This window comes from Heptranchias perlo, chromosome 1, assembly GCF_035084215.1.
Source record: "Heptranchias perlo isolate sHepPer1 chromosome 1, sHepPer1.hap1, whole genome shotgun sequence".
NCBI classification, from domain to species: Eukaryota; Metazoa; Chordata; class Chondrichthyes; order Hexanchiformes; family Hexanchidae; genus Heptranchias; species Heptranchias perlo.
The window spans coordinates 127,275,708-127,289,790 of NC_090325.1; the positions used below are offsets into that span (position 1 = coordinate 127,275,708).

Here is a 14,083-nt window from a genome sequence, read left to right on the forward strand (position 1 = left end):
AACATGTCATCGATGACGATGAACACCTCGCTAAGGCCATCCCCACGCCTCCACTACTCGCCTTCAAACAGCCACCCAACCTCAAACAGACCATAGTTCGCAGCAAATTACCCAGCTTTCAGGAGAACAGCGTCCACGACACCACACAACCCTGCCATGGCAACCTCTGCAAGACATGCCAGATCATCGACACGGATACCACCATCACACGAGAGGACACCACCCACCAGGTACATGGTTCATACTCCTGTGACTCGGCCAACGTTGTCTACCTCATACGTTGCAGGAAAGGATGCCCCGGAGCATGGTACATTGGCGAGACCATGCAGACACTGCGACAACGGATGAACGGACACCGCGCAACAATCGCCAGACAGGAGGGTTCTCTCCCAGTCGGGGAACACTTTAGCAGTCAAGGACATTCAGCCACCGATCTTCGGGTCAGCGTTCTCCAAGGCGGCCTTCGAGACACACGACAACGCAAAATCGTCGAGCAGAAGTTGATCGCCAAGTTCCGTACCCATGAGGACGGCCTCAACCGGGATCTTGGGTTCATGTCACGCTACACGTAACCCCACCAGCAAAAAGGGAAAAAAAGTTATGTGTTTTAATATTCTCTCTCTCTCTGCCATTTGGGTCTCTTTCTTTCTGTCTGTGTAATTGACACAATGTATATCCAGTGTACTGGGACGTGCTGTTCTCCGTGACTGGCCTGTTTGAACAACAACGACACCTTTTGATTGGTGTGATGCTGTCCCAGCCTAATATAAGATATGCGATTTGAGAACCTTTCACTCATTCACCTGACGAAGGGGATAATCTCCGAAAGCTTGTGATTTTAAAATAAATTTGTTGGACTATAACCTGGTGTTGTAGGATTCCTTACATTTGTCCACCCCAGTCCATCACCGGCACCTCCACATCAAAAATCGGAAGACCATTCTTATAATACATAATTAAACAATTTAATTCTTTATCTGCACACTCATGCTGATAACTCGCATTTTAGTTTGGGAACATCTCAGAGTGGACTTATGTCAGTCATTGTTCAGCAGTTCTATTGAATTAGTGAGGATTGGGAACTTTTCATTCTGGGATACTGTTCCAAATCTATGTCACAATTTGTAAATTGGTGCCAATCGCCATGCTAGACATCAATAGAATGGCTGTCCCCTGGCTTACCAACCTAACATGTCAGGTTTTCAAAAAGGTGTGAGGAAGAAATTAAAGTGAAATGTTCGACAAAGTAAGCGTTTTTAAAAAAAAATTCCATAGAATAGTATTCTGTAGTCAATATTTCAATGAAATATTTCATGATATGCAGGAAAATGAAATGCTACTACTCAAATCCTCAATCAATACTCAGAGCTGAGTATTGAGATGAAAATGGAATAGGTTCTAGACTGAAGAGTTCAAGGGCATGATTTTTACCTGGAGCGGGAAGAGAGTGGGGGTTAGATTTTCACCCGGGAAACCCGGAAGTGAGGTGAGCATGTCGGAATCTGTGATCGCGACCTAATCGAAGGATAAAAACTTTACTTCCGGGTTTCATGCCCGGCAGCCAACCTGATGGACAGGCTTGCTGCCTGTCGGATGGAAAAGCAGCCAGGGAGAGATCTCTGTCCTCGGGGGTTGGATGGGAGAGGTTGGGGAGAGATCAGTGTCCTTGGGGGATCCAGGGAGCGGGGGGGCTCGGACATGGGGTGGGGGGTTTGGCCGATTGCGGTAGGTAAGTTTATTGGGCCTGGAGGAAACAATCCTGTTCCTCCTGGCCCACAAGCAGTGCAGTAAAGGCACTTACCTGATGAACTGGCCTTTCTCGCCTCCTGTTACCTGGCGAGATTCACGAACCCCGGGAAAGCCGTCCCAGAGGCATTAAATTTAAAGCTTAGTTAAAATCAATTTAAAAAATGCTACTTGATGTCTCTTAACGATGTTAATTGCCCCGCTAAATACCTGCCCGCCGGCAATAACTGGGGACACGACCTCAACCAGTGTGTTGCTCGCACGCATCCAAACGTGTCCCGTTAAACCCGGAATTGGGCGCGTTGGAGCCGGGTTGCGTTCACAATCTAAAAAGCTATTATTTTAACCTCCCATTTGCCCCCAACCCACCCATTCTTTGGGGTTAAAATTTCCCCCCCCCCCCCAAAAGTCAGGCAGGGCACAACCTTGACTAAACAATAGTTGATATTTTTCAATAAAGAAAAGAAAGACTTGCATTTGTATAGCACCTTTCACAACCTCAGGACGTCCCAAAGCGCTTTACAGCCAATTAATTACTTATCAAGTGTAGCCACTGTTGTAATGTAGGAAACGCGGCAGCCAATTTGCACACAGCAAGGTCCCACAAACAGCAATGTGATAATGACCAGATAATCCATTTTAGTGATGTTGGTTGAGAGATAAATATTGGCCAGGACAATAAATATACATATGCCCTTTAGCAAACCCAGCCATTCACTCAAGTAGAATTAATGTGCAAATAAGATATAGATGGGACAAAAAGACGTGGCACCTGCAGTTATGTCCTAAAATTAATAACCAAGTTCAGACCTGTATTAGTTTTTCCCAAAGTACTTTTTTGAAAATGGTGAGTTATTAAAAACAATACAAGTTCACAACTGATTGGGTGTTAAACTATTAAAGTATTATAGTTTGAACTATTAGAACTTCCACCTTGAAAGCTTAAAATGAATTCAAAGTAACATTCTTTGTTTATATGTCTTTTATTTCTCTCCTTATTTTCCTCTTTATTGTACTTCATTGGCTGTAAAGCGCTTTGGGATGTCCTGAAGCCGTGAAAGGCGCTATATAAATGAAAGTCTTTCTTTCTTAATTTATCTCCTCCTAATATCAGAGTTTCCATTTAACCATCTCCTGTTCTCCACCCAAGCACATTCATTTTTTAAAACAGATTTACTAAAGTTTTATAATGCAAATGTTCATAGAAATTGATAGGTTGAGCACTGTCAATAACCTATTTCCACCTGGAAATGTTTCATTAAGCACAACACTAAATATTAGTTCCGAAAAGGCTGGTAATACTCAGCAGTTCAAGCAGCATCTCTGAAAAAACAGAAGTTAGACAGTCGATGTTTCAGGTCTAAAGACCCTTTCCTCAGGACTGGAAGATATTACAGATGAACAGCATTTTTGAAAGGAACAGAACAAGGGAATGGGGGAAGTGGGAAAAAAATCTGGAAAACAAATAAAATGAATGACTTGTGAAATGCTTGGGTGGAGAACAAGAGATGGTTAAATGGCAGGAGTGACATTAGGAGAAGACAGAATGAGGCATAATAAGAGAAACGAAAGACATGTACAAGAGTCAGGATGTGTATAAATAGCTGAAGGGAGATAGGCAGAAAGGGAAATGTGAAAAACTGGCACGGTGGAGCTACAATGGCCTAGGGGTCTGGTGGAAGAATAAAAGCAGGTTGACACCAAGGGTGCAGATCCACCCACCAATGGTGCTCTGACATGGGGTCTGCGTTTGGTTTTCCCGATGTATATGAAACTGTGCCGTCTGCAGCAAATACGGTATACTGGGTTGGAGGAAGTACATGTAAATTGCTCTTTCACACAGAAGGAGTGAGTAGGTGATTGCTTTGGTGAACATCTCCATTCTGTCCACAATTCTCCATCCAACTCCCATTCTGACCACTCTGCCTTTGAACTTCTACAATGTTCCAATGAGACTCAAAGTAAGCTTACTGAACTGCAATCATCTTTCTATTAGGCACTTTTCAGCCCTCTGGCTTTAACGTTGACTTTAACAACTTCAGACCTTAACTACAGCTCCCATTTTCTCTCTGGCAGTAGGTGCTGTCAATGTGGGACAGGTGTGCCGCCGTTTCTGGGAATGGGGAGAGGGAGCCGGTTGATGCTTGGGTGGGGACCCCCTGTCAGAGCACTACCGGTGGATTGAGCTGCATCCTTGGTGTCAACCTGCTTTTTTTTCTTCCACCGGACTCTTGGGCCACTGGAGCCTGCTCTGTCTTCCTGGTTTTTCACACTTCTCTTTCTACCTATCCTCCTTTAACTATTCATTCACATATTCCCCATGTCTCGTACATGACTTTTATTTCTCATTATTCCTCTTTTTATCTCCTCCCAATATCAGTGTTTCCATTTAGCCATCTCCTGTTCTCCACCCAAGCACTTCTTAGGTCATTCACTTTTTTTCTTGTCTTGCTTGTATTTCCCCTTCCTCCTTTCCCTGCTTCTTTAAAAAATGCTGTTCATCTGTAATATCTTCCAGTCATGAGGAAGGGTTTTAAGACCTGAAACATTGACTGATGGACTTCCGTTTCTCCACAGATGCCTGACCTGCTGAGTATTTCCAGCTTTTTCTGTTTTGGTTTTCAGATTTCCAGCATCTGCAGTATTTTGCTTTTTGACTAAATATTAGTCATTGCTATGTAAGCCTCAGGATTGGATGTAATCTATTTGCTATGAATTTTCAAGTTTTAGATGGAATCAGGCTTGGCTCAGTGGTAGCACTCTTGCCTCTGAGACAGAAAGTTGTGGGTTCAAGTCCCACTTGAGACTTGGGCACATAATCTAGGCTTGACACCACAGTGCAATATTGAGGGAGTGCTGCACAGTTAAAGGTGCTATCCTTCGGATGCGACGTTAAAATGAGGCCCGGTCTGCCTCTCAGGTGAACGTAAAAGATCCCGTGGCACTATTCGAGGAAGAGATGGGGAGTTTTCTCCGATGTCCTGGCCAATATTTATCCCTCAAGCAACATCAATGAAACATTATTTGGTCATTATCTCATTGCTATTTGTGGGAACGTGCTGTGTACAATATTGGCTGCCATGTTTCCTACATTACAACAGTGACTGCGCTAGAAAAAGTACTTTGTTGGCTGTAAAGCACTTTGGGATGTCCTGAGGTCATGAAAGGAGCTAAGTAAATACTAGTTATTTCTTCTTTATCATCTACAGATAGGGATTATACTGCATGGCAGAATTCTAGTCTGAGGATGGTTATTGGTGACTTTCTCATTCATTCTGAAAGCATGTCTTTGTTTTTACTAATATTTCAATCAAAATGACATTTCCCCATGCAAAGACGCATTGAAGCAGACACTATGTACAATCCGTTTACCTAGCCACCGATTCCATGCCCCTCCCTGCTCACTGTCTGAGGCTGAACCAGACTATTCGCAACCTCGGCATCCTATTTGACCCCGAGCTAAGCTTCTGACCCCATATCCTCTCCATCACCAAGACCGCCTACTTCCACCTCCGTAATATTGCCCATCTCTGCCCCTGCCTCAGCCCATCTGCTGTTGAAACCTCATTCTTGCTTTTGTTACCTCTGGACTTGACTATTCCAATGCTCTCCTGGCCAGCCTCCCATCTTCCACCTTGCATAAACTTCAGCTCATCCAAAGCTCTGTGGCCGGTATCCTGACTCGCACCAAGTCCCGTTCAACCATGACACCTCAAATTTAAATTTCTCATCCTTGTGTTCAAATCCCTCCATGACCTTGCCCCTCCCTATCTCTGTAACCTTCTCCAACCCTACAACCCTCTGACAACTCTGCGTTCCTCCAATTCTAGCCTCTTGTGCATCCCCGATTTCCTTCGCCCCGCCATTGGCCGCCATGCCTTCAGCTGTCTAAGGCTTAAGCTCTGGAAATCTCTCCCTAAACCGCTCCATCTCTCTACCTCTCTCTCCTCCTTTAAGACGCTCCTTAAAACCTACCTCTTTAGCCAAGCATTTGGTTACCTGTCCTATTATGTGGCTCAGTGTCAAATTTTGTCTGATAATGCTCCTGTGAAGTGCCTTGGAACATTTTACAATGTTAAAGATGCTATATAAATGCAAGTTGTTGCATTTGCTAGAGAAACTTGCTTAAAGAAAATAGTAACTGGAAAATCTGTCTAATTATCAGTCTCTGGCAACTCCATCTCCAGACTAGGCTTCCAGCTAATTTTCAACTGTCCAAACAGCTGAACACCAGAGTGTGTTTAGGTACCAAATATTTTAACACCTGGGGCCGGAGTCAACTCTGTGATTTTTTTATTTGCTGTCCAGCATTTTGGATGAGTACACATCTGGTGTGAGTCCTGAAAGCAGAAATTATTACTTGGTCTGAATTTCACAATCTGAAGAAACAACCGTTGAGGCTAATAACCAAATTGATCTGACATGTCTGCATACTGCTCTTTGAAGCAAGTTCTTCAGTTGTGTCTGTGTATTAGAACCACCATCTCACAAACCTTTTACAGAATTGGTAAATGCACAAGGATTAATTTTGACATTATTTGTTGCTGAATAAACGTCCAGTGACGCATAGCCCTTCAGCTAATTGTGTTTCCCAAAATTCTGTACTCATATTTAGCCCTAAACTGCAATAGGAATTTTAGGTAATAATTACACAGATCTTGGCCTAAGATAATTGAAGGGGAGGGTATCAGAAAGAATCACTTGTGTTAATCAGGGAATTATTTACTTTCCCTGGAAATGATTCATTTATGGTGACAAATATTCAATTTTTACTCTTTTTCTCTTGGAGATGCACAGATTTGTGGTATAAACCAGATAAATGACATGAAATGGAGAGTGGTAAATACTAGCAGAGTGAAAAGATAGATACATCCAAAAAGGGAAGTAGAATTGCTCCTCGCAAAACTACACACAGATGCCCATGACACAGTTATCATTTCACCATTCTTTCGGTAATCATAGTTATTGTTTGTAGATGGTCAGCTATAGTATTTGTGCTAAATTTTGCTTCTTCCTCATTTGTTCTGCCACAACATAGAAACTTAAAAATTGCTGATTTCCCACAGTGCCAGGGTAAGGGGAAAGGAAAGAGAAGAGAACTACTCCTTGGGATAATGCCCTTCACTAACTCTTATGTCATGCGCAGCCATCTTGGTCAGTTACATTTCTGTGAATGCAGCTACTGTATGTTATCCCCTGTCTGGACAACTATCTGATACAAGTCAAGTCCGGGATCTCTGGAAGAAACAATGATCTAGTAAGTTCTAGACCGCTTGGGGCAACTCAATTTTGTGGTAAATGGACAGATAAGTTTTAGGCTGTGATGGCCCTATCCTTTACAGGAACCTACTTTCAGATCATGTTGGACATAACCCCACTGGTGGTAGTGAGATCTGGAGTCATTCAATCAGCATAATTCTCTCTTCAGGCAGGATGCAGGTACAGCACTACATGTGGATTCTGGAACTGATGGTGGAAGCCATATTGGTGGATTCAAAATTCTTCCTGCTTGGATTGTGACAGTCCTTTTAGTATCTTTTCTCCTCCTCCACTCAAATTGGCTGTGTTTCTGCAACTACTTACAGTTTAACAGAAATTGTATGCAACACTAGATTTGGCACAGTGACAGAACATCAAACTGGCAGCTTGGCTCTTGAGAGAATCAGACTGGAAAATCAGGACCTTCACCCATCAATGCAACTTGGAAAGCCTCCTACTTGATGCTTAGGATGTGAAACAGAAGTTCTTGGTTCACTATCCATAACTACAATCTGTCAGAATGTGACCTACCAGCAATTTTCATTTTCCTACAAATGCTTCTAGACCTGGAACTGATCCTCCAAACTACCTATGCTTACTACCTGCCCTTAGTGAGAATGGCAGTGTTAGAGTACCCCACAATGCTCATGTTCGTACAAAGTACTCAGCAGATGAGCTGTTTGTTCTTCAGGTAATTCATTCTTGAATTTTGAGTCTGGTTCTGAGTAAAGGAACAGTTACATTTATTTAATGCCCCAAGTAGTTTGAATTTGGTAATTATAGCTAAATACAGCAGCCATTTCATGCACAGCAAATCTATTTTTGATGGTGTTGGCTGAGGGAGGAATGTTGGCCAGAACACTGGGAGAAACTCCTTGCTGCTCTTCAAATAGTGCTTTGGGATCTTTAATGCCCACCTCAACAGACAGGACCTCCTTTTAATGTCACATCTGAAGCACAGCACCTCCGACGATGCAGCACTCTCTCTGACTGTTGTCAGCCTAGTTCATGTACACAAAACCTGGAACAGAGCCTGAACCCACGATCTTTTAACTTAGCAGCAAGAACGACACCCACTAAGTCAAACTGGCACTTGCAAACTGTTATCATTTGGCCCTGTGGATTTGTATAACCTTGCATTTCTTGCATGGAAACTGTTACTCTATTCTGGCACAAAAGCATAGTCAGCTGCATGCCTTGGTGGTGGACTCATCGTATGTTGTCTTGCATGCTGATGAGACAATTCTCATACCGTTCTTTTTGCCCAAATTAAATCAGAGTGTCACTTTTCTCAGGAAAATACCTTGCATTTCTTTCATTGGAAGGAGATTCACTTTTTTGGTGTGCTTTTAGCTTTTCTTTTAGACCCACAATTGTATAGTAGTCTAGACAATTGTTGTGATCTTATAGGAACAAACCCTTGGCTGAGCTGATCACTAAACCGAGGCTAGCAAACTGGATTGCAGAAACATGTTTCATTGTGATACTTCCTTGCATATTGGAGCCCACACATCCTATGCAAGTCCCACGTCATGGGCAAATATTTGGAGTGTTCATTTCCAGGCTATCTTCAAGGCAACTATTTGAAGTAGTTTGCGTGTTTCTGGTAGTGAGTTCCAGACCACTACTACCCTCTGGGTGAATAAAAGTTTCCTTAACTCCCCTCTAATCCTTCTACCAATTACTTTAAACCTATGCCCCCTGGTTATTGACCTCTCTATAAAAGGGAAAAAGGTCCTTCCTATCCACCCTATCTAGTCCCCTCATAATTTTATTCAATTAAATCACCCCTCAGCCTCCTCTGTTCCAAAGAAAACAACCCCAGCCTATCCAATCTTTCCTCATAGCTAAAATTCTCCAGTCCTGGCAACATCCTCGTAAATCTCCTCTGTACCCTCTCTAGTGCAATCACATCTTTCCTGTAATGTGGTGACCAGAACTACACGCAGTACTCAAGCTGGGGCCTAACGAGTGTTTCATACAAATAATCTCCCTGCTCTTATATTCTATACCTCGGCTAATAAAGGAAAGTATCCTGTATATCTTCTTAACCACCTTATCTACCTGTCCTGCTACCTTCAGGGATCTATGGACATGCACTCCAAGGTCCCTCTCTTCCTCTACACTTCTCAGTATCCTCCCATTTATTGTGTATTCCCTTGCCTTGTTTGCCCTCCCCAAATGCATTACCTCACACTTCTCCAGATTGAATTCCATTTGCCACTTTTCTGCTCACCTGACCAGTCCATTGATACCTTTCTGCAGTCTACTGTTTTCCTCCTCACTATCAACCACAGGGCCAATTTTTGTATCATCTGCAAACTTCTTAATCATGCTCCCTACATATAAGTCTAAATCATGAATATATACCACAAAAAGCAAGGGACCTAGTACTGAGCCCTGCGGAACCCTACTGGAATTAGTCTTCCAGTCACAAAAACACCTGTCGACCATTACCCTTTGCTTCCTGCCACTGAGCCAATTTTTGATCCAATTTGCCACTTTTCCTTGGATCCCATTGGCTTTTACTTTTTTGACCAGTCTGCCATGTGGGACCTTGTCAAAAGCCTTGCTAAAATCCATGTAGACTACATCAAACTCGCTACCCTCATCGACTCTCCTTGTTACTTCCTCAAAAAATTCAATCAAGTTAGTCAGACACGACCTTCCCTTGACAAATCCATGTTGACTGTCCTTAATTACTCTGTGTCTTTTTAAATGACTGTTTATGCTGTCCCTCAGAATTGATTCCAATAATTTGCCCACACCGAGGTTAGACTGACTGGCCTGTAATTACTAGGTCTATCCTTATCTCCCTTTTTAAACAACAGTACAACAGTAGCAGTCCTCCAATCCTCCGGCACTACGCCTATAGTCTGGGAGGATTGAAAAATGATGGTCAGAGCCTCCACTGTTTCCTCCCTTGCTTCTTTTAACAGTCTGGGATACATTTCATCTGGGCCTGGTGATTTATCTACTTTCAAAGATGCTAAACGCCTTAATACTTCCTCTCTCACTATGTTTATCCCATCCAATATTTCACACTCCTCCTGCTTAACTACAATCTCTGCATCATCCCCCTCTTTGTGAAGACAGACACAAAATATTCATTAAGAACCATACCCACATCTTCTGCCATCAGACATAGGTTACCTTTTTGGTAGGTTACCTTTTTGATCTCTAATAGGCCCTACTCTTTCCTTAGTCATCCTCTTGCTCTTTATATATTTATAAAGCATTTTTGGGTTTTCCTTAATTTTACTGGCCAGTATTTTTTCATGCCCTCTCTGCTTTCCTAATTTCCTTTTTAATTTCACCCCTGCACTTTCTATACTCCTCTAGGCTTTCTGCAGTATTGAGCTCTGGGTGTCTGACATAAAGTACTTGGATATGCACTTGAAGTGCCATAACCTACAAGGCTACAGACCAAGTGCTGGAAAGTAGGATTAGGCTGGGTAGCTCTATTTCAACCAGCACGGACACGTTGGGCCAAATGGCCTCACTCTGTGCCGTAAATTTTCTGTTTCTTTCACAAAGCATTATTTGCCTTCGTCAGATATCTCAAAGCAACAGATGCTTCATCACTGTGTTATTCCAAGCACCCTGAATATACAGGTCTCCAGACTCCCAACATCAGTATCTACTCTACTTTGGTATACTTTAATTCTATGTGGAGGATGACCTACTGAGGAGGAATGTTAGATTAAGTAATGCAGACATTGGTCTTCCCTTTCCTTGAAAAATGTTCACTTTACACAGATGAAACCTATGCATCAATTTTCTGTTTGACCAAATGTTGCTTGGAGCTGCTGTTATCTTGTAAGTTACTTTGCTTTTTTCGTGCTTAGGGTCTTAATGCATTCTTCTGTAATCAAAGAGCCTAAGGTTGCAATTCAGAGCAAGGGCTTGTACACAGAGTTCTGGTCAATGGCCTGACCTATGATGGCTACACATGACATGGAAATGAAGAGGGACAGGGATCCAAAGGGTCCTCTTCCCCCCCACCCCCAATCTAGGGTGATGGTATTTTCCACTTTGTACGTCAAGGTTATACTTCTTTCAGTGAAGAGGAAGGTGATAGCTATTATAGTTAATCTGACTCATTTTTTAAAACTAATTGCAAAACTGACCTTATTTCAGGTGCCATCAGATCCTGTCCCATTTGTATCTAATTTGTTCTCCAACCCTTTTATCCATGACAGCTACTGTAGTCATTGGCCCTTGTTTTTTTTTTAAAATGCTCGTCCATAAAAGAACACTGTTAATCCTATTTTTGTAGGTGGTGGGATCTGTGCAGATTTATCACTTATGTCTGTGTATGTCAGTAAAATGATAGTGTAATTTTAACAAAAGATAATTTGCATTGAAATTTACTTTGTCATACACAGTACCAGTCAGTCATGGCTTCATTATATTGTGAAATGCAACTTGCTGTGTTTTGTCTGTCTGGAACATTTAAAATAGTTTTCTGTAATGTTTGTATCTTTTTATATATAAAGCTTTTGATCAAATCATTAGCATTTTTAGCTGATTAGATTTTTTTTAGAAATTGTTCTCTATGATGAGGGGCTGTTTTTTAAACTTGTAAGTGTGGCTTCATTCATTGTCGCCGTTTTTATTCCTTTTTCAAGTTGCAATTGATGAAGTTCTGTTCAGTACTGTGAACTTTCTATGTGTGTGCTGTGAAAATGTACCCTAAATTTCTTCTCCCTTCCATTCTGCCCTTGTTTCTTCACAGTCATTGTATACAACAGATTCTAGAAAGTGTAAATCATTGTCACCTTAATGGCATAGTTCACAGGGACCTGAAGGTCAGTATGTACCCATGAACTGCTAGCAGAAATACATTAATAAGGGTGGGAAAACAATCTTAAAGATCTCCCTTGCCTCAGCACAATCTGCATGGTGCCTTGTACCAATTTGCAAGTCCACATGTCTGCTATGCATCATGGCCGAAAGCTTTCGAATGCAATTGGGGAAGTCTTTTCAATTTTAAGGTTATGGTCACTGAACATTTCTTAAAAACTTTTGTTTGAATTGTTATGGTGAAAAGCGTGGGTGTGTAAATATGTAGTAATTTTTAAAAAACTTTGCTTATGATGCATTGCTGCGTGTGAAATGAACACCGCTTCTGTTCTGAGACTTGGGCTGTGATAGCAACTATTTGCACAACTGGTCACACATTACTCTATTGGAATATTTATAGCTAGTAGGTGAAAATGAGGAATTATAAAATGTTAAAAACATGGCAACACTCTTCTGAACCTAAATTAACAGATATATGTTGACTACAACATTTGTAACCTACATCTTGTCTAACAAAAGTGCTAATGAAAGATGCAAAATGATTGGGAACAAGTACAATAACTTTCATTTCATTTCAAATCACTTGATTGCCAAAGGTGGTGTCATGGTAACCATTATGTTGAATTAAACTAATATATAATTGCTAAAGTAGCTACCTGCTACTTTCTTCTCATTGGCTAATTGTAATTTTATGGTTACCATTGAGTGTCTAGCCGGTAATTTTTTCCCCTTCTTGATAGTCTGCTGAAAGAAGGATGGCAATACATCTAGTTAAAGTAAATGAAAGGAAGCTATGAACTTTTAGTTAATAAGCCAATGGTTATTCTGCTGGAGCACATGTGTGTTTAGGTCCATTAAGGATGATGCAGAAACCCACCAGTTGTTTGCTATTTACCATGAAGCCAGTCTCTCCAACAGTACACAGAGAGTGTCAGCTTGGAACTAACACACGCCCCTGGTGTTTGCATGCAGTCATTGCATTCAGCAGATCCTGGAGGCTGTGCTACACTGCCATCAGATGGGTGTGGTCCATCGAGACCTGAAGGTGAGTGATTTGAAGATGGTGATAATTTGAACAGTTCAAACAGTTCTGCAGTCATGCATGTAGAAGAAGCAAAGCTCCTTCCAACTGCCACACATGAAGAATGGCCACTTGTGTAAGGTACCAGAGGGCTTTTGGTGCCCCGAAAACAGTACCTCCAACATACGTCACTGCCTATAGGAGGGAAGCAAATTGGGAAAGGGAGCCCATATCATTTATTTTTCAGAAAAATAAAAAATTCTGTATGAGCAATTCTGATTCTCCTTTCCCTCAATCTTCTCAGTTGTTCCCTGCTGCCTTGAAGATGGTGACTGATGCTAGAGTATGGTTCTACAAGTGCTGGCAGTCCTCCTGTGCTTGATCCAAGTGGTCATTCTTTATGTGCAAGCCCTGTGAGTTTTGGCAGGCTATTTGACTATGTGGGGTTGGGAACCACAACCAGAACAGATTTTTCCTTGCTAAGTATTCTCGTATCAGCAAAGGGTCACTGGGTAACCATTAGGAGTGGAAATCTTGATCTGATTTGTATAGAAGGCTATATTGTCACATGACAAGGGCTGCACTTAAGTATATAGGTACATTTTCATTCTTTTTCTATTCACCAGTTTCCTGGAACACTTTCCCTGTACTTGTAGGATCAACAGTAACTTTTCCAGCTCCCTGATGGTTTTGTGAGTAAATGTACCACATGATGTTGTATTGAGACATAGAAACCAGATTGATCCAGGTTTCAATCTTGAGTTAGTAGATCTCAACAGGACAATAGTCGGGGCTCTACAGTTATCCTCAGAACCCTTGGGCTAGCGAGGAGAAAAATCAGCCAAAGCTCCCACACCTGATTACTATCTATTGATAACGTGAATTAGGACAGAATTGGACTTGTTTGTGATGCCCTCCATTATAAATAGACACCAAACATTTATTGTCTCAATTTAGGTATGAGGAATGGTCATTTGGGTGAAGTGCAAGCGTACAAGAAGCCTGCTAGCCTCTGTTTGACCGTATCTCAGTAAAAATCAGTGCCTTGGTGGTGGTGGTAGTGGAGGAGGGGAATATAATTTCTGACTGCATGCCTGTCTCACCTGATAGAATTAGTGTGTGGACAATGGGAATAAACCATAGGTCAGCAAATCATGCTTACACTTAAGTCTTCTTTTCCTTAAGGAAAATGGTCCATAGCTTGAAGTTGCTCCTTACTTGGCATTTTACTGGAAGGCCATAAGGATGGCC

General features: G+C 41.9%; 1 protein-coding gene across 18 annotated transcripts in view; it reads left to right on the forward strand.

Annotated features, from left to right (window-relative positions):
* LOC137325831 (calcium/calmodulin-dependent protein kinase type II delta chain) overlaps positions 1 to 14,083 on the forward strand; it is a 419,005-nt gene that overhangs the window by 288,775 nt on the left and 116,147 nt on the right. For 10 of the 18 annotated variants that reach the window (XM_067990937.1, XM_067990935.1, XM_067990944.1 and 7 more), the window contains one exon: positions 12,784 to 12,856. In XM_067990937.1, the coding sequence (XP_067847038.1) occupies positions 12,784 to 12,856 (73 nt within the window). Of the gene's footprint in view, positions 1 to 11,743; positions 11,817 to 12,783; positions 12,857 to 14,083 lie in introns of all 18 variants that reach the window. The other 8 variants (XM_067990934.1, XM_067990952.1, XM_067990933.1 and 5 more) reach the window with 1 other exon arrangement.